General features: G+C 42.3%; 1 protein-coding gene across 2 annotated transcripts in view; it reads right to left on the bottom strand.

The window, feature by feature from the left end:
• The window catches only part of PIAS1 (protein inhibitor of activated STAT 1), a 59,689-nt gene extending 35,061 nt beyond the window's left edge, over positions 1 to 24,628 (bottom strand). Inside the window, exons 1-2 of one of the 2 annotated variants that reach the window (XM_082060564.1) lie at positions 24,162 to 24,628; positions 104 to 548 (exon numbers count right to left, since the gene is read on the bottom strand). In XM_082060564.1, the coding sequence (XP_081916690.1) occupies positions 104 to 548; positions 24,162 to 24,287 (571 nt within the window). In that variant the 5' untranslated portion in view covers positions 24,288 to 24,628. The remainder of the gene's footprint in view (positions 1 to 103; positions 549 to 24,161) is intronic. The other variant, XM_082060563.1, reaches the window with a different exon arrangement.
• Between the last annotated feature and the right edge of the window lie 532 nt (positions 24,629 to 25,160).

Below are 25,160 nucleotides of genomic sequence, written 5' to 3'. Positions count from 1 at the left end.
GTTACTGCATCAGCAGCTGCATTTGTCCATTACAAAAAAAAAACCAAAAAACAAACAAACAAACCAAACACTTCAAATATTATTACAACATTTGCAACCTTACCTAGGCTGGTAGGTTTTATCAGCTCATCCAACAAGTCATAAAAAGGTAATTTCTGAAGTTTTATGTCAGGATGGACAGGGTGGAGTGCAGACGTAAGATGGGGAAGTTCCAGTTCATGTTTAGGTCCCAGAAGCGAAACAGGGAGCAATGGTGACGTGGCAGGGTGGCCATCGTAGCTGAGCTGTGGAATGGTAGACGGAGACAAAGCTGCTGGCATAGAGCTCGAGTGGACGCTGGGGATAGATAAGTCTGCAGGTGTCATGATTTTCTGAGGAAACCTTCGCCTATAGAGTTCTTTGATTTTCATTTGTACGGCAGGACTGCAGCCAGCCTTTAACAAATGCAGTGCTTTTGTGAGCAGTTCGTGTTTTCGGCCGTGCTTGTTCCTCCCCGCGTAACCCAGAAGTACTTGCAGTTCAGAAACTCTAAGGCTCATAACCATTTGCTTAAAAGAAACAAAACAAAAAAATTAGTATTCAAGTTACATCATCTTAAACACTAACATTAGAATGTGGCTTAATCTCATTAAGCATACAGTTTTTAAAGGCACACCGTCGCTGCTCTTCCCCCACTGATTATGTGAAATATAATGTAAAACAGTACTTGTTCACAGCCAGATAGATCTACCGAGAAAGTCTGTAATTAGCAATTTTTAAAGGGATTTCTATTTGCCATATACAAATTCAGGACAGCAATACTGATTGGGGGTGGGGGGGGGTGAGGCAGGGAGAGAAAGAGAAGGACAAGTTGCCAGGACAAAATAAAGATTGTATACATAGCTATTTTCCAATCACTCCTCTGCTAGCATCTCTAATGTTGACAAATTTTTTGACTTGCAACTAGACAAATAACAAGTCACACACTGCTCACATCCAGGTCTCCATCCCTCACAGTTCCAAGCTGTGCCAGGCCCTAACTCAGAACCCTACTGCACTTCCAAACCCTCCCGCAGTTTTTGCCATGCAGCATAACTAACCCACACAGGAGAGAAATAACCATTGTCAAAAAGAAAGAGAGAAATCATAATGTGAGTTGTGTGTAACCTCATGTGATCATTATTGAGTTAAAGGAAATTTCTTGCAATTCACTTTCCTTCTCACATCAGAGCTGCACGTTCTGTTTTGGATGGGGGAGCTTGGCTTTGCCTTCTATTAATTACCATTTACACAGTCTTTTAGTGTCTCCCAGTATGGTCTAATGAATCAAACTGGTAAGACCTGTAAACTGTTTCACTTCTTCAGGAACTGCGAAAAACCCGATGCAAAACAGCGACACCAGCAATCGCCCGTGTGCACCAAGGACTTCCCCGCCAGTCAAGCAGAAGCCAGCAAGTCAACACACAAGCCTATCTTCAACTTAAAAACTTCTTTAAATGCTTGACAGGGATTTTTTCGCCACCCCAAGGCCCATGACACCAGCTGAAATTATATTCCTGCAGAATTTGGGATTCCAAAGAAATCACAAGCAAGTGGAATGCCTGGAACCCATAGCCACAAGCGGCCATCTGGATATTCGGTACAAAACCATTAAATACTCTCAATATTTTATAGTCAATCTCAAAAGATCAAATTCAAAATAATACTTGAAGTATATATTCAGGACTAAGCTACTTCAGCATATCAGGGTTCTGCAATTTCCCAGCCGCTGAAGGTTGAATAACCAAACCAGCACTTGCATTTGCAAACCATCTTTGAAATAGAAACACTCCCATCCTCTCTAGTTCTTCAAACTGTGCAAAGTTTTCTAACATATACATTACTCAAGTTATCTTCACATCAATTGTTAAACCTAAAGTGCTAATATTAGAAAGTATGCTGTCCCCAGCTTTAGCAAAACCAGCCTGAAACTCCTATCAATTCCTCAAAGCTTCAGCACCTGCAATGCACAGGTGTCCACAGGAGGCACTTCCCTCTATTGAAATAGGTCGTGTTATTTAAAAGCCCTAAATTAGATTATGCCTGTATTTAATGAGGTAGGCACCAAGATAGATTCAACTAAATTTGCCACAAAATTTCTGCTCTGTTGAACCACAGCACCAGAGCTAAATAACCTTGCTGCAAATCTGAGACAGACGTGGCTGCAGACAACCACAAACACGCTGGATACAACACGAGTTTGCTGGCTTTCTTTTTTCTGAATACCCTGAAAAGCTACTTCACACTTTCAACTATGGGACTGTCACAGAGCTACTAATGAGAACAGACGAGGTGCTTTGTAGAAATGGAGATGTCTTAAAAGAATAAGGCATTTCAGTTACAATCCAAAGTGTTGACAGCTGAAAAGAAAGTGAAACAAATAGATTTGAAACATGGAAAAACACTATTTATAATGCTTTACAAACTTTTCTTCAACAGAATGAGTAGTTACAGCTGAAGGGTTTAATGTCTGCTACCATCACCATGAAAATTCACTTCCTGAACAGCCAGAATCTCTCAGAGCTTCACTCCGTTCTTGTTTTGCAATAAACTCATGGGCCAAGCTTGCAAAAAACACAGAGGATTAAGAAATAATTGAGCTAACAGAGAAGCTCCTGCCACATGTTGGATGTTTTCCATTTTTTGAAGGTATAGGCAAGTTAGAAATAAGCATACAGAACACAGGGTCCACTGTGTAGCCAGAAGCACAAACCAAAATAAATAAAATTCCCCAGATCTTCCCCACCCTGGTGCATTCCTTACAAAGGAGGATGAGAACAATTTTATTTGCAATGTTGACGATGCTAGCAGATACATCAATTAAAAATGCAGTCATGGAAAAAACAGCAATAAAGGTTTGTGGGTTTATTACAGTTTCATACATCACTGATAAATCTTTCTTTCCAAAATATCAATAAAAGAGGCAATGACTTAAATAAAACACCCCCCACGCACATCCATGGGGTTTTGCCTGTGGATCATGTCAATAGTGGAAGGGGAAACAGAGCCCGACAAACAGCCCTGCTGGCAAAAGTCTCTCACGTCACTGCAATCCGAACGTGGAATTCCTCTCCTCCTCCTCCACTGCAGTTGTGTTTTATTTGAGGACACAACCCAGCTCAACCAGAAGTGCCGCTGCCCGTACACGCACCATCCAGCCTACGAGCCCTTGGCCCATGTCACCCTGGTACTCTAATCTTAGAACAGGCAGAATAATTATAGTAGGGAAACAAACCAAGTGCTGTCAAATGCACAAAATACACAAAATAGCTGCAATTTGTTGGGGTTTTTTTTCCCCTGTCACATCTCACTTCATCACAATTCAAACCCTTTGCTGGCTTAGTTATACCTAGCAAAGCTGAAGGGCAAAGACACAAAGTGTTTTGCTTCAGGAAATCTTGTTTTTTTATTTTTTTCCTGTTGCCTGAAGTAGAGTAGTAAAAAGATCACTCTCGGTACAGCTGCATCTGCAGCGAGCTACAAAACCAAACACAAAGAGCCTGTCTCCCAACAACAGCAAATACCCACAATACAAATAACTGCCCCTACCTCTGGCTGGTTATCAGAATCAGCAAAATGTTTGGGTTTTCTTTCCTAACACAAAAGAATGTAACAAAACAACAACAACCCTTCAACCAAACAAACCCAAGAGCTACCAAGGACAGACGGAAGGATAACTTGCAAACTGCAACTGCAGGTAACTAGGTGTTTACTTACCTGTTCACATACAGGTAAGTACACGTTCCTACAAACATCACACGAGTGCACAAGAAATCGGGGCTATATAGCTACAAAAAAGTTGAACTACTTGCCTAAGTTCAGCATCCAAAACACAGCAAGCTGACTGCAGGCCAGCAGCAGATCCAGCACAGCCCAGTATCAAGCACACCAGGAGTTCTGATGATGTTGGGCATTTTGGTACCTGCCATATCCAGGCAACATCTAAAATTCAAAGAGGAGGCAAGGGCAGTAGAAAAACTTCAAAGTGTGAAGGAGCAAGAATACGATTTACAGAAACCCTACTTATCTGCATTTAGCAGAGTACTTCTATATCGACTCACTGTAAAGACCTCTGCCAAGTTTAGAAGGTAACTCTGATCTGTGAATATACATCTGATATTTCCAGCTCGACAACACAACACAAACACGTGTTCCTCTGCACAAGCTGCTTCAGTCATCCTCCTTCCCCAGCCTTATGATCACCGTCCATCCTTCCCAAAGCCATCAGGGCATTTCGCCACCTTAAGTCACCTAATTGTATATGTCAGGCAGGGGGTCCACGGAACCAAAGAGACCAGTTGATTTTCCCACCTCCCAGTTGCTTATTTCCCAATTCATGCCACTTTTCTCCCGACAGATCGCAAAAAACCCAATCATTTGATGCAGCCCATACAGCTTTATCCCCTGCTTCTGTGTGTTCAGGAAATATCCTCAAGCAACTCATCCAGAAAGATTATTTCCTGCTCCACACCTACTTCAGACAACCAATAAGGTTTGGAAGAAAATAGTTTAAGGATTCAAACACAATCCATGGGTGGCATCCTACGTCATCCGCCCACCTCTCTCCTGGGACTATCAGCAGGATAAAGGATGTTCCACATACAGCTCCCTCCAAAAAGTTGGTACACTTTCAAAAACTATTTTCATACCTGTTATCTTTTAAGTCCCCCAAACCATAACTTGCATGTAGCCACTTATGAGGCAAGGAGGAACATGGGTTTCCTCCAAGACACCCACAAAATTACTATGAAATGAAGAGCATCAGGCTGCTCAGAACACACAGCACCATCAGTGCACGTTTTGTAGCTCCTGACTCACTACGATGTCTGGGTGGAGAAATGTGTCTGTGCCACATACCAGGACCATTCTGCTTTGTGAATGCTCTTTGGGCACTCTGAGCAAATACTTTACAGGAGACTTAACTTCTAACAAAACAGCAAAGGTTAAGAGTCATTTACTTTGATTTTTCCCTGCAAATAAAAATGGCAGAGATAAATCTTCACTTTTAAAGAATGGGTTTTTACACAAGCCCAGCCATTCCAACCATCCAGGAAAGACACCCACAGCTTCCTGGCTAGAGAAATCCAGCTGCTGGCACCAGTTATCATGTCAGACCAAAGAAAATCTGTTTCAAGAACTGGACCTTTTCCTCCTGATCTATGAAGGCTGGGAATTAAGTTTAAAAATAAATAAAATCTGAGTGTTAGTGCCTCTGGATAAGAAATCCCTTCGATAGCCCTGTGTGGATCGTCTCACCGGCATGTGATTCAGAGAAGCCCAACTAAAAAGGCAAGCGGATTCAGGCAGAGAATGCAGTTTCTAGACTGGAAAATGCGCAGGGGCCAAATCACTGGTGTGAAATGCAGGAAGATGAGCTCTGAGTCCTGCTGCTCACGGAAGCATCAGTTACAGATTATCTGCTGAGATCCAACATTGCAGATAGTGAGTTGCCACCTTTTCTTCCCATTTTTTGAAGGGAGGGACTTGCCTGAGAGGTAAAAAACAAGCAACGGTCAGTATATATTTTTTTAATAAATTAAGCAGTGTCTGTAGGAAAGAATGAGGGACAATACTGAAAACTGGTCACAAACACCAGCATCATAAGATACCATTTTCAAAGCAGCATCCATCGGCAGCAGCATGAATACTCTCAACAATTAGGTAAACACTTTCTAGAAAGGTTATTTCTATATCTCCAGTAATCAACCCTGTGATCTATCTGGAGAATTTAACAAGTTACTTCCGTTTTTTTATGATAACTAGAACCTGTGAATAAGCTCCAAAACACGTTCCAAAGATTTGCCAGCACAATAAGCAGCATTTGGCTAGGTATTGCACCACATCTTGTGCCTAGAGCTATACAACAGGTCCTCCACAATTCTCCAACCATTAACATAAAAGGTAAAGGGGAAAAAACAAAAACTTAAAAAATCACCTCTAACACTAGTCAGAAGATGGGGAAGTAGTAGAAGAAGAGGAAACTAAAAAAGAATACCCATCGTCCAGAGGGTTCAGCTCCGGCTGCAGTTTGCATTAACAGTGTGGACGCAATCACATCGGCAAAGCTCAAATGCTGTTTTCAAGGACAAGGCAGATGGAAATTTCCCCTTCATGAAACAAGGAAACTACTATTCAAGGAATTCCATAATGCACCTCTAAAGACAGTTTAAAAGAAAAATCAAATCAAAATTGTTCTTTTTTTCTAATAAAAGCTACTAGGAAGCATTAGATTAGTATGGAAATGGTTTTGAATTAATCTCAGTATCCTCCAACACCCAGCTGTAAAAATACAGGAGAGGTCTTGCATGCCATGAACAGCCTCTTTAACCCTGGGTATAAATCTTGGGGAGGAGAAAGCCAGACCTGAGCTACATGAGCTCTCCACAGTTACACAAACTCAACTCTTGGGTTCTTAGACATTTAAGATTTGTGAAAGTGGGAGATCATGACAGTAAAAATATTCCCATCTTTTATGAAGGCACATTCCCTAGTCCTAAATTCTATCTGCGAGACTCACACGAGGAAACTGTCAGGGCTAAACGATAAAAATTGAAATCAGTCTACTGAAAATCTGCAAGAGGGAGTGAAAAGACCAATTCATGGGCACTCAGGTGCCTCAATGACAGGCTGTAACTTCCTGCACTTGTCTAATGCAACCGAAACACTAAACGGCTGAAGTCACCGTAATTCACAATGGAGGGGAGGGAAAAGCACCGAAGAACAGTCATAAATATGCAACATACTACGGTTTTTAAGGAGGCTATTGGTTTTCATAAAGAAAAACTCGGCTGTCTCCTAGCATGATGTGTACCATGTTCTGGCAAGCAGGGTAGCACTAAAAGGATAGGTACAAACCAGTGGCGGGTACAAATATTATTTGCCTTTTGTTACACAAGGAGATGGAATATTTCTTAATCAAAGAAACTCTATTTACACAGTATATCAGTGCTCATAAAGAACACTGCACAACTGTGTGACCAAATTATGAATTCATCTAGCTGGCAATAAAAATAGATTTTAATCCATTAAAAATGCAACAACAAAACGATGTCCATGTGTTGTAAATGCCAAAAATAGCCTGAGCTGACCTACCGTTGGTGTCTCCATAGGTGTGGGCTTCCTTAAGGTCAAATGCTACTCATGATTTTCACCAGGTAAACTATTTCTTCCCATGCTAGCACAGAAAGTACTCCATCAAGCTTACATCCCCAGCTGTTATTTACTTTACCATGGTCACAAACAATATATTTCCTCGCAAATGATATGGCTGCATATCTGTCCATATAAACATTACAACTCTCGAACCAACCAACTCGAATGATGAAGCTCAAATTCAAGCGCCTGCTAATGCCAGGAATCTCTGGCAGTGAAGAGACCATCTAAAAACTGCAGCAGTTGGGTGTAAAGGGCTCCTGGAGGGGAGGTTCTGCAGTTTCCTCCGGCATCCTTCTGTGCTCCGCTCATGCAACAACTTACCAAGTGGAGCATAACCACTTAACCCTTAATTCCACACATCAACTAGTACAAGGAACGTTTTTCTTATCTGCTCTTGGCAAACATCACTTGCTTGTAGCTGTCGTGCTGGTAAAACTCGACTACACTCAGATTCAGGAAGTTTTAGGAAGGTCTCAGCAATGCTGTTTCATACATGAACACTAATAAACCTCAGTTCTCCTTCCAGTCGACAGTTCAGGGGCCTCCATCTCATGCTGCACCAGCAACGCAACCAAGTTCCTAGAGATGTCGGTCGCTTACTGGAGGCAAAAAAAACCCACAGTGATGAAAGTAACAAAATTCACTGAAGAGTGAAGGGGTTTTGCAAAAGAAAACAGTAAGACAGCTCTAGCCCCACTGAACTGGCTGCTAGTAACAGCAGGCAGGCGGAGTTTGGAATTTTTAATATATTCCCCATGTGTTAAAAGTTGTCTTATGTTTTTTGCAGATGCCTGTGGTATTTTGCTATGTTATCCTATATGTGAAATATCTTCTAGAAGCCTTGACACATAAAAACCGGCAGATTAGCGCAGGCAATTGCCCCCCTAGAGCTCCACTCCAGCCCTTTTCCCAGAGGTTATTTCCTCTGGAAGGGAGATTCAGCAGAACACACTGTGTGCCTCTGTACCCAAAATGCCATTTCTGTGCTTGAACACTTAAATCTGTGGGATTTTTAATTTTTTTTTCTATATGATGGCTTGCAAACCACACTGTCCTGCCCTGGCTGCACATTCACACTGGGGCAGTCACTGCCTCAAACCACAGAAGCCAGATCTGCTGGAGAAAGTCTGCCAAGACTTTAGTCATGTCTAAACTGTATTTGATTTAAAGTCAGTCACATTTTATCTTAATCCGTAACAAAAGTTTTACCGTTCTCAAGAGGTTTTGTTCACTAGGTGAACTATATTATTACTTTTGGTATTAAATAAGGTTGCTGACACAGGAGTAATTTTCATTTCAGTCTTGGAGACTCTTCTTTTTTTCAGCCACACTCAAACTTAATTGTCCCTAGTGTATTTAACTTTACAGATGGGAATTATTTTTACAGAACTATGTGCTAGCATGATTTTCATGACAATTAATTGCCGAAATACTAGTTTAGATGATCCCTGGATCCAAAACAATGTACCTCTCTAAAGACGAACAGCTTACACCTAAGGCTAATAGTGAAGACAATTATTTTCAGCTATTTGAGAGAGGGTCATTGCCAGACAAATTTGCTTTTTATTAAGAACATTCTTATCCTTAACTAAGCCTTTCTACTGGCTGACAGAAGAGCTAATTCCCTGCGCTAAGCCTCAGCGGAGCCCACGCCAGCCGCCGACACAGCTGCCCAAAGAGCTCGTAACACAGGGTGGCCACTCTAATCCCTCTAACAAATAACACAAAAGGTCTACATCAGTATAATCAAAATATAACACCTCATACAGAATTCAGTAATAGTCTGAAAGATTGTATCTTTGTACAAAAAAAGAAAAGGAAAAAAAAAAAAGGACCAAGCAGTCTCAGTTTCTGGAAGCCATACAGGAGGTTGTAAGCATACATTTATTTCCCCTCCCTCAGTAATTTTAAAAATGAAAATGTACAGTTTAAAATAGGCAATTAAAACAAAAGCAATAGTTACATAAACAATTTGACCAATTTGGGATTTACAGATAGGGAGTCTACTAAATGAGAATCCTTTGAGCTGTTCTCTTTCAGCAAAACAGTAGAGAATGAAGCTCTAGTTACTTTCTAAATATCTAAAATACCTGCATAAAGCACATGTAGCTTTTGGAAGTCAATTTTGAAGGCAAGCTGGAGAAGAATGTACCTGGAATTCAACGAATGTACTCACACTGCAACATGGATAAAGAGGCAGCTTGCACAAGCAGCTTACAGAACCTCTAGCAGCACGACATCCAACAATTCCAAGACCCACCTGCTTCACTCAGTGCTGATGTTTGCTTGCAACAGTAATTGAAATCTCTGCTGCATCAACAGACATTCTTTGTGTTAGCATCACTTAAGCATCACTTGATTAAAACAAATTATTGCCATAATAGACACATAAGTTTCCTCCAAGATTTAAAACACAAAACAATATTTTTTTTCCTGTACCTTACAGAACTCTACATGCTCTAAGTTATCACCCAGTGCTGAAGAGTTAATTGTCCACTATTAAAAAAAACCAACTTTTGCTATTTAATTAGCTTCAAATGAGATAACGCTTCAAGATATGAAATTATATAGTCAAATATGCCCAAAACACTTGTAGATAAACTATCAGCTTTTTCCCCCTCGCTTGTCCCATTTTCTAGGATGCAGCACAGGAGATAGACTACATCATCACTGACTATTATTCTGCTGTATCAACATGTTTTAATTAACAATCATACTAAACTGGGATACTGACTTGCAAAGTACTGAACAGCAGGCTGAAGCCAGTATATAATAGAATAACCAAGAGAGTAACAAATCGCTATGTTCATTCCCTAAGAGAAGGAAAACTATAAAACTGGAGTTACCTGTTCACAATTCTTAATTTCAAATTAATTAATTAAAAAAAAAAAAAAAAAAAAAAAAAAAAGAAGCCAAAATGGCACATGATACAATTAGTGTTTTCTTTCAGACTTTGAAGCAACCCTTCTCACCAAGTTCCGTTCTAAGAAATGTATTCCCAAGATCTGTGGAGCGATTGTGAGATGCTGAGCTCCAGCACACGAGCAGAATCCATTCCCAGCGCCCAGGACACCGGGAGCCGCAGCTCCAGCAGGGCCACAGCTGTCAGTGACGCATCGATATTCATCCTTGTTCATGCACCTTCTCGCAAAATGCATGAAAATGTTGAGTAGTGCTTTTATCTGTAACCACAGGAATGTACAACAGGCTGCAAGGATAGTTAATAAAATCTAAGACAAAACCTGGGGAGGAAGGAAAGGAGAAGAACAGGAAAATTAACAAGAGATCAGATAAAACATCAGGTATGCGAAATACTCAATAATTTATCATGAAAATATTTCCCTTTCCAAAGGAAGAAACGGAACACAAATCTGCTGACAACAAATACCTATGAAAAACACTGGCCAAATACCCTATTGCCTTCTAATACTGGTCCACTGAGAATAATAATTTATTACTACTAACAATTAGTCTTAATTGTTATCGCAAAAATAAGCAACGGAGCCAAAAGTTCCCACTGTGTCAATTAGATGAAAATAAATAATCCATCAAGCAACCATACTGGCATCTGTATAGGCTTTTTTCTTTTTTTTCTTTCTTTTAAAGTTAGTCATTCTGCACATTATTTATTTCATAAGGTCTTCAGATTCATGTATACAAATCACATAAGGAAGCCAAAGCACATACTTCCTTTTTAAGTAGTCATATATCAGTAAGTCATCAGGATGAACTAAAAGCCTGAAAAATACTAAAATATTTTCCTTTTACATCACAGTTCCTCAGAGTCTCAGATAAGATGCACCACACGAATGAAGCATCATCTCACCAGTTCAACCAGACCAGAACACCACCGAGAAAAAAACACTTCTCTATCCCAGCTTATTTTCCTTCTCAACAAGGTATCTAGAGTACAGTAGCCACGTAATAGCAAAGTGCTAGCAAGAAAACTATGCGTGAACCACACGCGGTCACCCAGGAATTCAAGAAAGGTCAGTTTTTCAAAGTCTGAAGAGCTATTGTCTGTCACAGCACAACAGGAAACACAATTATAGGTCTGACTATGTGTACAACAGTTAAATGGGCATGAAAGCCTAATTTATTCCTAGCTGTAGAGATGCATTTAAAAAATGTAATTATTTATTACATGTAACAATATGACACAGAACTAATATTTACATCACATATTGAGACAGATCAGTTTTAAAGTGCCAAAATACATTTCTTATTACAGAAGAGAAATCAGTAGCTGGATTAAAAACAAAACAAAAAACACAAGTGTCTTATGTCACTTGTCCAAACCCAGGTGAAAATACTGGCAGTCAGAAGTTCATCTTCTGTTTCAAAAATATTATCATGTCAGTGCTCAGCCTAGTTGCCACCAAGGCGGATTCGGGCTCCTAGGTCAGTCGAGTTAATGAGACATGGATGACTTCTTTGGCTGCTACTCACAACACTGAAGCATCAGTAAGACTGTCAAGAATCAGTGATTTAATTCCAAGTACCAGCTTGGAAAGAGAGCAACAGGGCAGCAGCAGTGCCAGGCACTGAATGCGGATCCTGGGGAAGGCAGCGAAAAGAGGCATGGGGACAAAGACAGAGAGCAGGAAGCTCAGTTTTCATATCACCCACGACGACTGGTTTCTTCCCACTATGTAAAAATGCAAAAAGATGATGGAATAATAGGAGAGGAAGCAGACCTTCCTGCTTTTCTTCAGCATTCAAAAGAGGATAAAGAAAACAGTTCCAAATGACAACATGCAGCCAGAGACAGACTGAGAAGATGTATCTTAGGCAAGGCTGAGCCTTCTGACAAAGCTGATCCTAACCCCACAATCCTACTGCACCCCTCAGAATTTAGGCTGCTCTGTCCTTCCACTTTCCAGTGCTGCCCACACCAGAAAACTGTATTTTTACATGTATTAGCTGCACCATGTTACCTCTAGGCTTGAAGACAAGCATGCAGTGCTTAGGAACCCATTAGCTCACAATGATTAATCCCAGGACAAACATTCAATAGTACATTAGAAGCTAAGAATATATTCTCTATGCAAGATTTTCCCAGCCCACATATAGCATGGGCAAGGCCTACAGAAACATTTATTTCACAGAAAAGGATGTTAAAGGGAGATACTAAGGTCACTTGCTCAGTGGGGAGAGGGGTATTTTGTTTCCCAGTGCCATCAATCTGACACACTGTCCCCCTCCCTGCTACATCATCCTTCAAGCACTGTATTTTTCTTGTAATCAAAGTAAGACTGAATTCAATTAATCTATTCACACAATAACTCCTGCCCTGTATGAAAAAAAAAAAAAAAACAACGCCTGAGATGGAATAAAGGTTTTCATAAGCCAAGTTTCAGCCACACCTATGATTTAAAATACATGAAAACTATTGCAAGTGAACTCCAAAAATGATACTGCATTTAACTTGGCTTTAGCCACTAGAACCACCAGAATTGCAAGAGCTGCCTAAGAAAACTTCGATAGCAAAGTTAAAACTTCCATGGAAATCCTGACCAAGCGAAAACAAAAAACGTGCCATATTTGTGCAGTCCTGACTGCAGATCCAGGACTGCAGACAACTTTTCCTGCACACGGTGAGCTGCCTCCCCCCAAAGCCCAAGCCCGCTGGCGGCGCACAGGGAGGATGCTCCACTCACTGCTCCTTTTCATCATTACTGACCAAACTACTGCCCCACCTCATTAACCGCACTCATCCAAATCCCACTCTGAATAGGAATTTGCATACATACAAGCCTTTTGCAGCTCATTAATGTCCTTTGAATGACTCTCACATGTTCATGAATTTATACTCTGCCTGGCCCTTTTCACATATACGGGCCAAAGGCACAGGGAAGGCAGGGAAGATTATTTAGGATCTCATGATGAAACAAAGCATTTTCTGGGTTTCAGCCCAGCATTTTAGAATGAAGTGTCTTGAGTCTTTTGACTCCTGATAGACTCAGTAGATAACATAAAGCTGCTACTTCCAGGTAAGGATGTTGTAAGAATCATACTACTTCACAACCTTGCTCAGCCTCTCTGTGAAAAGCAAAGGACAGTCCAGTACTGGGGAAAAGAAAAAACTAGAGGCATCAAGACATCAATCATGCACGAGCCTGTGGAACAAAGAAGTCAATGCAGTTAATCAACTAATATTTAGCTGAAGCCCTTTACTAAACTATGTGAATGTACTCTGAAAAACAAAGGCATGCTTTAAAAAAAAAAAAAACACTTTTCTAGTTAACATAGGAAACAAGTTTCAACACATCTCTGCTTCCCCTTAAAACAGCTTGGCACCACCTCAGGCTTCTGCATATGTTTAAAAGCAACAGAATAGTGCAGGTCAAAGGAAACTATGAAAATCCAGTCCACACACACAGGCTGGGTATTCTTACAGCATTAATAATATTTTCTAAAGAAAAACAGGCCATAGATCCTTAGCTTGCTATTCAAAGTTCTTCTATTACCAACATGTCCGAGTTGTTCCAATACCAAACAATACACGAAGGTCACGCACAGAGTTCTTCAAGGGCCTATGCTGGCACACATAGCTTAACCTATTCGTTAACCACCTAGAAAACGAAGCAATCAGTGGGGTGACAAAGTTGCTGATGATACAATATGGTTGTAATGATGAAGAACCAAACTGAAGAATCACTGAAAGACCTCATGAGACAGACTGACAGAGCAATTCAGTGTACGGAAATGTAAAGTGATGCCCATGGGGAAAAGCAGACCAGCCAGATCCAGCTTTACATACAAAGTGATGGGATCTGGGATGACCTTTACCACACTAGAGCAAGCTCCCTGGCCCAAGATAAACAGACATATGAAAACATCAGCTCAGCAGCAGTCAAACACACAAATCATTGTTAGAAATCATTAAAAAGGGAACAGAGAGCAAAGGAGAAATCATTTATATAGTATACTATATAAATCCCTGGCTCAGCCAGATCTCAAAACATGGGTGGTTTTGGTGGTCTCATCTTTAAAAAATAATTTTAAAAAATTATTAAATTAGAAGTGGAAAGTTTCACAGAGGGATGACAGAAGTTCACCATGATTCCCTTAATTATGAAATGGCAAAAGTTAAGATTTTTCTCAACCTAGAAAATAAGATAATGTGGGGACGGATATGGAGACAATCTATAAAACTGTGAACAGCACAAGCAGAGTGGACAGGATCAGCTGTTCGGACTCTTGGTTCCACAGTGACCAGTGGATGAAGCTGGCTGGAACTAGGCTTGGAACAAAATGAGAACGGTCCTCACGCCGCAAACAGGAGAAAACAGAAATCCCTAGCAAAATCCTGCAAATAAAATAAGTTCATATAGGTTTGAGAAGAATTTGGACAAGCACTTGCAAAATAGATTTATTATGGCTTGTCCAGCTAATAGCCCCCATCAGGTTCAGAGGACTAGAGCTGAAAATAGCTGGAGATCAGGGGAATATTGCAGGGAGGTGACAGTTATTTCTCCTACTTTCTCCTGTTTTCATTCTCACTCGCTTCTGGAAGCTGCAGGAGATGATACTGGGCCAGACGGACCCTTTGTCTGAACCAGTATGGCCACTTTTACATTCTTAAGACTCAGTTAATAACGCATTTTTATTTTTAGCCATTTCCTCTGAAACCCAGGCACAAGTGACATTGTCAAGTGCCTTTAATGAAAAATGTTACTTCTCAACTGAGCCATATTTTAACACCAAAGAGGTAAAAGTGGAAATTAACTGGATGCAAACCTGGGTGTACACCCTTTAGAAAAATATTGTCTAAAATACTTGTAATTCAAACCAACGACAGTCCTGGTACTTGATTAAACAAAATTGAAGCTTTGCCACTAAGTGGCCTCAGCAGATTCACTGATACTGCAAAATCAACACAGAACCTACAAAAAAGAACAGCTTTGTTTCTGTACTGTTGCTGGAGTTTTTACGTTTTTCATTTTCATGTAATATATTTATAGGTGCACTAACAACTCCACAGATAGCCTGAGCAGAGCTGTCTCTAGCAGATTTTTCAATAAGCTGAAAATCTACACAAATACTTGGACTGTTCAAAGACTCTTATTTTGCACCAGGGAAACAAGATACAACATCTGCACAAAAGTGAGATCATTTTGTCAAGGGAGTCTCAAGAAACAATACGAGGAATGAATGCATTAGAAAGCATTCTCATCCACACAACTTTTTACAACATACTCCTGTAGCTCAGATTACAGATTTTACCTGAACCAAACACATTATCCCTATTGTATTTGGCCGCTGCTTTAAAAAAAAAAATAATAATAGCAAGCTGCACCTATGCTAAATTGCCAAGCAAAACTATATTCACTGCTATTTCTACCCTATATTCTATTTTGCATGAAAATCCATCATGTTTAGAGTTGAAAACCTGAACAGAGCGGCCTTATTAAGTGCAGACCCTGCTCTACAAAGAGGGCTGGAGGAACATCTTGCAGAAGACTGCAAATGAAGGTAAGCAAGAAGTTTCAGCTCTGAAAGATTCTCAAGCAACTGTCCCACTTTAAGGGACAGTAAATTCCATCATGGGGCTAAGAAGCAAAAGCAAGGGATCTACTTAGACACTGAACAAGCTGAGATGCTTTTCTTGAGCAGGAAGATGCACTTTTGCAGGAGGAGCCTCGCACATTCTGCTACACTGATCAGACCACAAACATGCAGAAGGACCAAGATTAGACTAGACGAATTAAGCGACTCTCAGGACTACCAGTTGTCCTGCAGAGATACACAGAGCCAGTTTTAATCCCAGAGGCAACTAGGGATAAATTATTTTGCTAAACTCTGTGGTCTGGCTCAGCTGTCGATCCGCTCCCCTTTGTGAGCCTCAAGAACCGAGCAGCAGCATCAAGCAAACAACCAAGGTCAAGAGGGCCAAGGCTGAAATCCGATGGACCTAAAGTACCCGATTGCAAACCACACCCCTGGAAAATGTTGCAGATGATGGATCCTACAGCTGCTCCAAAATGAGTTGTACAGTATGGAAAGGTAAAGACACAATACTGGCTGGCGGCCTGAGTACATGCCCAGTGGAAGAAGCCTTGTGAATACAAACCAGCTTCCACATAAAATTCCAGTGTGCCTAAAGCACTCTGTAGTTTTATACTTTGTCATCCATTTGGAAGGGAACTGTTGTTTTCCTAGTGGAAACCCACCTGAGAAAAATCAGACCTCTAATCTGAGCTCTAACCAAAGATTATGACTTAACTCCTGCCCAACACAAATTTCTGAGAGCATTTATCACATCTGTTTGCACACTCGCATGGCTGCGGCCACAAAAGGCACATCTTCAGGAATCGAAGGCAAAGCTGCAACCAAGCAGTAAGGACACTGAGCTGAGTTTTCCATCTGCTTCATAACCATGTATTTAATGGGAGGAAAGAGTGGGAGATTTTTAAAATGGACAAGAATTGTATGGAGTCTCGTGGTAAAGAAATGCCTACTGCTGCCTGTCATCTGTCAGCATCTCCCCTCAGAAGGTTCACTGCTTTGGAAACCTAATTTTTTGAAGTAACCTCCACCGTCCGCAGTGATACCAGTGGACAGTCTCAGGAAGTACTTTTGCACACACCTGAGGATGTCAAAGATTTTGTAATACTTCTCCACTAACAGAAATCCACAGGAGTAAGATCTGTAAGAACTACCTCTATGGCATGGAATCACCTGCCAAAATTCCATCTCCAAAAGAGCTGATGGTATCTTATTGTCAAAGATGTGAGGTACAGCTAGATGACCTGGCAAGAGGCCGGGGAAACACAGGGTTTGATCAGCCTGGTGAACTGAAGGCTCTGGAGGAACCTAACGGCAACCTTACCATAGGTAGAAGAAATAGAGCCACTATCTTCATGGAGTACACAGCAGAAGGATAGAGGACAACGGGCACAACCTGAAGTAAGAGGTTCAGGCTGCATATATTTTAAAAAAAAAACATTTTCACCATGCAAACAGTTAAGCAGTGGAAGTGGCTGCCCACAGAGGTTGTGCAGTCTCCATCCTTGGAGGTTTTAAAACCAGACTGGATAAAGTCCTGAGCAACCTGTTCTGACCTCATAGCTGATCCTGCTTTGAGCAGGAGGCTGGACTGGAGATTTCCCAAGGTCGCTTCCAGCCAAAACTACGAAATAATCTATGGTCAGGATTAAGGGAGGAGCTAGGTGTCAAACTGAACACCAAGAAAAGCTAACAGGAGAGTCCTACCGAACTCTTGGCTTGAATAATTTACCATGAAAACTCGTATCTGGGCTGGAAATTGGGAAAAAGCACTCTTAGTATACACTATAAATATGCAAGGCATAGGGAAAAAATATCTACAGTGATAAAGGGACACTTCACAGCTTACTGTTCTGGAAAAGATGTTGGCTGTTTATCTGCCTCAAGGCAGGGTAGAGATCAAAACTCTCCCTTTCTTACTTTCCTGCAGTTAGATGTACTTCTAGGCCAGACCTTGGCAACTGCAGCGTTACCTATAGCCCATGTAGTCCTGGCAGAAGCAGAAAAAAGGCAAAACTCATTCGTATTTATAAGCATGTATCCAGAAAGCTCATGACCACTTCCTAAACAAAACAAAGGAAGTTCACTACAGAGCAGTCTTCAGTGATGCGCATGAAGTGAATAACATTTATCTTTCTGTCCTCTGTGCCAAATAAACTTCAGCATACCCACAGAGACTTCACTCTGCTGCAGAGCCTAGGACTCTACCCTTTAAAACCATTGCTTGGTAAAGGCTCTTTTCCCTTCTCCATTAATTATCACGTCACTTCCTATATAAATCTCTTGTATATCATCTCCTATAGACATAAAGGTCAAGCTTGGGTTGACCTTTGGTCTAATTGTATGCCAGCTTTTTATGTCTTTGTTTTACATATTCTAGACAAGCCCCATAATACCCACCTTCTGCTAATTCCTACTCTCCCCTCGGCTTGGAATACAGTGTTTGCTTGCAGAACACTCTGGTATATGCTAAAACAGACTATAACAGCAGACCCATAGCAGCACATCTATAGCTATCCCTAATCCCAACAAGAGAATAAGATTAAACAAATTGCTGACAAACTCCTCAATCAATACAGCTGCAACAGACACAGGAGTACCGGCAAAAGAATAAGAAATTACAACAAAAAGGTCTGTACCACAGCACACAGAGAGCAATAATATATTATTACCTAGTTTAATTTGGTTTTGGCTGCTATTGAAAATTTAGAAGACCAGAACAAGGCTAAATAAGATAACACCTCCCTCCCCATCATCAGATCCATGTATTCTCATTTTCAAAGGTTTAACATCTTCTACTTTTTGCTGTAGCCCCAAAGCTTCTAATTTACTTTGAAATAGCCACATTTTATGGTGGTGACTAGTTGTCTAAAATGGTTTTGATAGTGTTGAGTGAAATTACAGAAATAAGCACCCTTTTGTAAGCTACTGGAGCTCCTTCTCCTCACCCCCTTTAACTAGCAAAAGAATCTACTTTTAAGAAAGGCATGTATTTTCATGAACAGACTACCACTGAAGGTACTACATGCAATTTTTGCATCATAAAATCCAATCATCTTCATTTTAAAAAGCCCAGACCTACAGTCCTAGCATTTATTGGTCTATACAGCTGGAATAGTGACAGAGCAATGAGACAATCAATAACTGAGCTTTATCAAGAGGATTTTGAAATTCAGCTGCTCAAGCACATGTCACAGCAGTCACCCAAACAATGCATTTTCCCTTTTCTCCCCCCTTAAGAACAGGGCAAACATCTCTCTGCGATTCTCGCAGGCACATTTGTGTGCTAACCAGAGGTGAAGTTTATACTCACAGGGGACAGCACAAGCCGAGGCAGCAGAACTACAAAAGGTGCCCAGGGTATGTATTGACAGCTTTTTAACATATAAACCATGTTTGCATTCTTCACTGAAATCATGGCTTTCTGAAGGCTTTTACTACTTTTTATGGTGGGCGATAAAGCAGAGTCTTCCATTAGAAGGGCACCTGTATCATCCTTCATCAAAGCAAAACTTTCTAGAGTGGAAGCACAACAGCAAAAGTAAACACATTTCTGAGACAACTTAATGTTTGTGGGTAGAATTCTTTCCTTGTGGAGCCAAAGGGCCAAACACCAATATCACCATTACGAGAAAAACTGCAGGACATCCAGTGCCATTTCCCAGCCACAAATCCTCTGGGACGATGGGTGATCCCAAGCCCCCAAAAGTAACTCTTTCAAAAATGTTAATTCACAGCAAGAAAGGTATTAGTACTTCAAATTCTATATGAATGCAGGTCAAACTAGAGACCATACCAGTCACCTACATCCCTATAAATAACTTCAGTATCTGAAGATACCTTAACTGTCTACACCCTGCTTCCTGGGATGCTTTTAAATATTTGTCTTGTCTCTCTGATCCATAAACATCCTTATCAATGGCCAAGCAGTCCTGAGCCCTTCCCCTCCCTAGGGTAACACTTTTCTCTTATTCTCACAGAATAAAGCTAAATAAGATACATCTTCTACCCATTGCTTCACTTCTAAGCCTTTTAACTGTCATTTCTAAATATCTTTATAACCAAAAGAGAAACAGACAGTAAATCCATTAAAAATAACTAATATGAACCACTGTTTTTTTACCTTCCTTCTCACAAGTGCTAATAAATAAGAATTTCACCTACACAGATACTTCCAGGATGGCCCCTAACATTTGTGAAGGGTTTATACTACAAGTGTGCTGACACTATATCGATGTGTACACAATACGCGATCTGTTTTTTAGTGGCAATAAAGAAGTGCTATGGATTAGGGCTTTGACAGTTAAGCAGCAATGTGCAGCTGCCAATTTTATTCATCTGATATCTGCAATTCCAGTGTTGAAGACCAAAAGCTCAAAAAAGATAACTAGACCAAAATACAGTTAAAAATACAATTATACTGACATGCACCAAATTACAGGCATGAAAATAACGTAATCTGTGGACTCAGATAATAATGAAAAGTGGATTATATTGACTTTAATCACAGAAACATGCAACCCTGGCAACTAATAAAAGGATTAGGCAAAAATAGCTCATAATACAGAATAATAAAAGTCTAATTGAACACTGAAATAGGTAGCTTACGCTTATTAGCATTGCCGATGCAATTTAACACAACTGTGTTTCCATTCCAGAGATTCATTTGTCACTATTATCACCTGAAAGCCACGCTACCAGACTCTTCCCCTTCAAAAACCTGCTTCCCTGTACTTATGGGAGGGATAGTTCCCAACTGAATATTTTTAAATGGTTTGTTTTCATCACCATTGTGTGGAAATGCCATTATGAATTTTCATTCAAACTCTTGGCTCACTTTTTTTTTTTTTTAAGTATAAATTGTGTCTAACAAGAAACACACCAGGGATCTCTCCAATCCCCAAAGGCACTTTCTTAAAAGGAGAGAGAACAAAGGAGAAAACCTCCCAGCATGTGCTTTCCAAACCAGCTTCTTAGGACAGTATCAAGAATGACAATACTAGAACATAAGCTTTTCTTTTTCATTCTTTGATCCATGTATAATTGAATTGATTATTGCAAACTGTGTAATGATTTCCAAAAGACTTGAGTGGAAGGCAAAGATCACAACAATTTAATAACCAATTTAAAGAGATGTAAGAAATATTGAAGGAAAGATTTAATCACTCAAGTATACTCCTTCCAATTAGAAAGAGCTTTAAATAGCTTACCTTGAGATAAATTAGAGTCTGTACGCAATTATACAGGAATAGTAATTAAGATCAAGAAAATTCACATATGCCTCAGCCTATAGAGTTAGGGAGGCAATCCACAGAAAAACAGACTTTTCAGTTACTTTGTTTCATCAACAGAAATAAAAACAAACTGGTTCTATTTCTCCAAACCTTCAAAAGTACCAAAGAATTCAGAAACCTCACAAGTCTGGGATCTGCAAAGTACCTGTGATCTTACCTGATTTTTTTTTTCCAATAGGACAAACATTCTCAAAGGGGGCAAGAGACCAAAATATTCTTGATCGTAGTAAGAAAATACAACACAAGAAATGCTATTTCATTATTTAGAACTCTGAAAGACTGTGGCAGTAAGAACGGCCACTGTTTTTCTGGAGGAAACGAGATCTTTAATTTTACTTGATGCCTTTGGCAATACCACCCATGATATCACGTTCCCAGTTTACACACGTGTACGTTACCCACACGTAACCCCCATGGCTCTTTACACAGAAAGGCAAGAATATTTCAGAAACTTGACTAAGTTGTTCTGACAAACTTTATCTGGCGAAGCACATGAGTTACTGTGCAAATATTACTTTTTATTTTAGTTTTTAAAGGTAATGAAATCTGAAATCAATGCCATTTGCAAATTAATCAGGGGAGAAACATGAAAATATTTTACTTAAAAAATAAAATAATGAAAGGAATTCACTGTTCATTCTTCAAATAGCAGAGTATTAATCGCAAATCCTCCCTTAGCTACATCTCCTTTCAACTCTCAAAAAAAGAAAGCATTTAAAAGCGCTTTTTCTGGGGATGTATTCCTGCTTAAAAATACCCACTGCACCCAACTACGATATAAGTTTTCCATTAGCCTCGTTTTTCCAAGGAGCACTCACCCCATCCCATACCTCATAACTGAGCTGTACTACTTCTGGAAAACTGGTATGTGACAGCTACAACTCAAAGCACAAGTTTCATGCCCCCTTGTCTTTCCCCCTCCTTCCTGACAGAGGACACACCCACACGCCTCTTTTTCTTTGTACAGTCTAGAGGAAAAAAAAAATGTTCTGAAGTCTTCAAAACATGAATTCATGAAGTAACTATTTTTTTCTTATGTAAACTGCCAAGCCCCCATAGCTACCAAAAAAATACCTGGGCAACTTTTCACAGAACACAGTGCTACCATCCTATATCCCCAGCTTGCAAGTACCACCATGTATCCCGAGCAGCAAAATTAAATTGAAAATACACTAGTCAGTTTGGCATTTACCCCTCAGATCCTTTAGGCAGCAGCAGTACTTTAAAAAAAAAACCAATCTCTACTGGTTCTCAAGACAGAGGTTTCAGAAAGGTATCAATAAAGAAGTGCGGGATGAGAAGCTGACACAAATACACTTCTACAAAAGCTCCACCTGTGAAGATGCAGAGAAAGAGAAAAGGAAAGGACTCGGTGCTGCATTCGGAGAGATCATCAGCACTCTGGGATGGATGAGAGGCTTCAGGTTTCAGAGCTCCTAAGATCAATAAATTCTCAATTTTGACAGTAAAATCATGCCTTTCAGTACTGTCCCTTGACCATCGTTCTGCCATCTTAACACATCAAAAACAAACAAACCTATTGCTTAGCTCTTGCCTCTTTTCACTCCATTTGAGTCAGTTTTGCCTATAAAGACATCACAAAAGCCCAAGCCAGCAACTGTGCCCCAAAAACTCTGAAGAGCCAGTTATCAAAACACACTTCTCCATTTGCCATGCTGAGATTAACAAAAGTTCAACACTGGAATCCCATCTTGACTCTTTATCTCATTATCTGGGACTCACAACTTGCAAAAAAGACTTTGGGACAACACAGCTGAAACAATATACTCTGCAAAATACCCAGAAAAACAAGGACAGAAGAGGATTTAAATTAGGATCTATTTATCCTAAGCTGGCAGTCAGAGATTGCCAAAAGTTGGAACATGGAAAGATTTTATACTTTTTTAGATTCTGACAGCTCTTTAAGTATCTGGAAATGAAAGTGCAAGAACCTTCGATACACAGAAAACCGAGACCTACTGAAACTCTAAAGCAAGACAAAGTATTTCCCTAGTCATACTTTACATACTCTGTAGTTTATGTTACACATTTAACATGTCTGATTTGTGTCTTTCACTGTATTAACTTTAAAGCACGAGACAGAAACTCTCCTGATGAATAATGACTCTATGACAACTGAAGTGGAATCTTCAAACTTCTAAATACACTGCTGGGCGTGCAAGGCAGCGTTTGCCCCCACACACACCTTGCAAAAGTGACTGGAAAGTTCTTGGGGTCTTTTTTGTTGCTTTTTTTTTTTTTTTTTTGGTGCACAGTGTGGATGCCCCACCACTCACTATTCCACCGCTACCATTCCTCAAAATACTGATGGGACGTGCTATGTGGAGTTGCTCCCTCTCCTCCACCCCGCGCTGAGTCCCCTCTAAACTCCCCAAAACCCCGCGGGACCCCTGGCCCCTCTTCACCCATCCGGAGAGCTGCAACTTCGCTCCAGGGTGCTCCAGAGCACCGGGTTTCGATGTGCTTCGCAGGATGACAGGATCAGCCACAAGCTTCACCCCCGGTAACTCCTCAAGATGCGACGGTTTGGTGCTTTATGTACCGAGTGGGAGCGGGGCGAGGCGAGCAGGGCCCCCCTTCCGTCCCCCCCGGCGCCGGGCGGCGAGGGCGCTCGTTGGGAACCGGCCGCCTGTCAACGGCAGCAGAGCCCGTTCCTCGGGGCTCCCTCCCCGCCCGGCGCCGCTGGCAGAGTCCCCTGGAAACTTTGCAAGGAGCCCAGGGAACCGTCCCCCGCCCCAGCGGCGGCCGAGCCGCGCTGCCCAGCTCCGGCAACTCCCGGGGGCTCCCCCGGCCGTCGCCGCCGCCGCCGCCCTCACCTCCGCGACGGCCCGGCCCGAGCCCAACCGCCCCCTCCACCAGCGCTGAAGGGAGCCCTCCCCGGCAGCCCCCGCTGCCGCCCCCCGGGCCTGGCAGGGCTGCCCGGCAGAGCGCGGTCGGGCGGGAGGCGAGGGGAGGACAGCTCCGTTCCCCGCCCCGCTCCGTCCCTCAGCCCCCGCTACCGGCGGGGCGCCGCCGGCGCCACCCCGGCGAGGCACAGCCGGGAGGCGCCGCGCAGCGCCAGCAGCAGCTCGGTTCGCCCCGGGCGAGGAGGCAAGCACAGCCTCAGCGGCCCCGAGCGCGGCAGCGAGGGGCATCGCGAAGGGAATTGAAGCTGCGCTTTACCTTTAGTTCCGCACTGTCCGCCATCTTGCAACTCCGGGCGCAGGCGCAGTGAACCCCGCCGGGACACCGCCCCCCCGCCGCCCCCCCGCCGGCACGCAGCGCGCAGCGTTTGAATCGCGGCGCCATTTTGTCCTGCCTCTGCTCTCTCTCGGGCGGGGGCTTCTCGGCGGGGAGCGGCCCGCAGGACCTTCCCCAGGGTTACGGGGAGTCCCGGGCGGTCGGCAGGGCGTTTCCGATCTGTCCTGGGGACGGTGTATCGCTATCGCCCTGCCTGGAAAAGTTTCCCCCTGACAGCGCGGCCCTCTCGGTGCTGCCTTACCCGCTGGTCGCTCCGTGTGGGGAACGGCGTGCTGAGGGGAGAGCGGGTCCCGCTCCCGCAGCGCTGGGCGTGCCGCGCCCCGGCTCTCCTCAGCCGCGCTGGGCAAAGCTCCCGGGATGCGGGGGGGGGGCGCCCTCTGGAACAGCATCACCAGAGGGAAAAGGTGGACACGCATTCCTATAGTAATAAGTTGATTAAAATTGGAATTTGCAACTCGGCTTCCTGCCATTTAATCCGCAGCTTTAAGTGCCTTAGGAGTGAAACAGCCCGGGACAGTGCTGGGGCGCCTCAGCGGGCGCTCTGCCGCTCGGGTCTCCCGGGGGAGCGGTGCCGAGCAGGCTGCGGCTCCGCCGGGCGGGGGGTGAGGGCCCGGCCGGGCACCGGGGCCGCGGGACGAGCCGGGAGATCGTCCTGCCACGGGCCCCCCTGCGGCTCCTCCGCTGTACGAACTGCAGCACGGAGTTTAATTTCCATGAGCGAACGCAATGGAAGTTCAGGGAAGCAACGTGAGCTTTGCCCAGGTTTTCTTCTTACTTGGGAAAAGCAATACAGGTGTTCTAGCAGGGCCTACAGAATCAGAGCAGAGCTTTTAGATCCAAGCTTGTACGCATCATATAATTTTTGAGTGCAACGTGAGTTCTTACAAGCAGAACAGATAATGCAGAGGGGAAAAATACACA

The sequence above is a fragment of the Streptopelia decaocto genome (assembly GCF_964273445.1).
Source record: "Streptopelia decaocto genome assembly, chromosome: 9".
Lineage (NCBI taxonomy): Eukaryota > Metazoa > Chordata > Aves > Columbiformes > Columbidae > Streptopelia > Streptopelia decaocto.
Note: the sequence above shows the minus strand (reverse complement) of the source record. Positions and strands in the feature narration are given on the sequence as shown.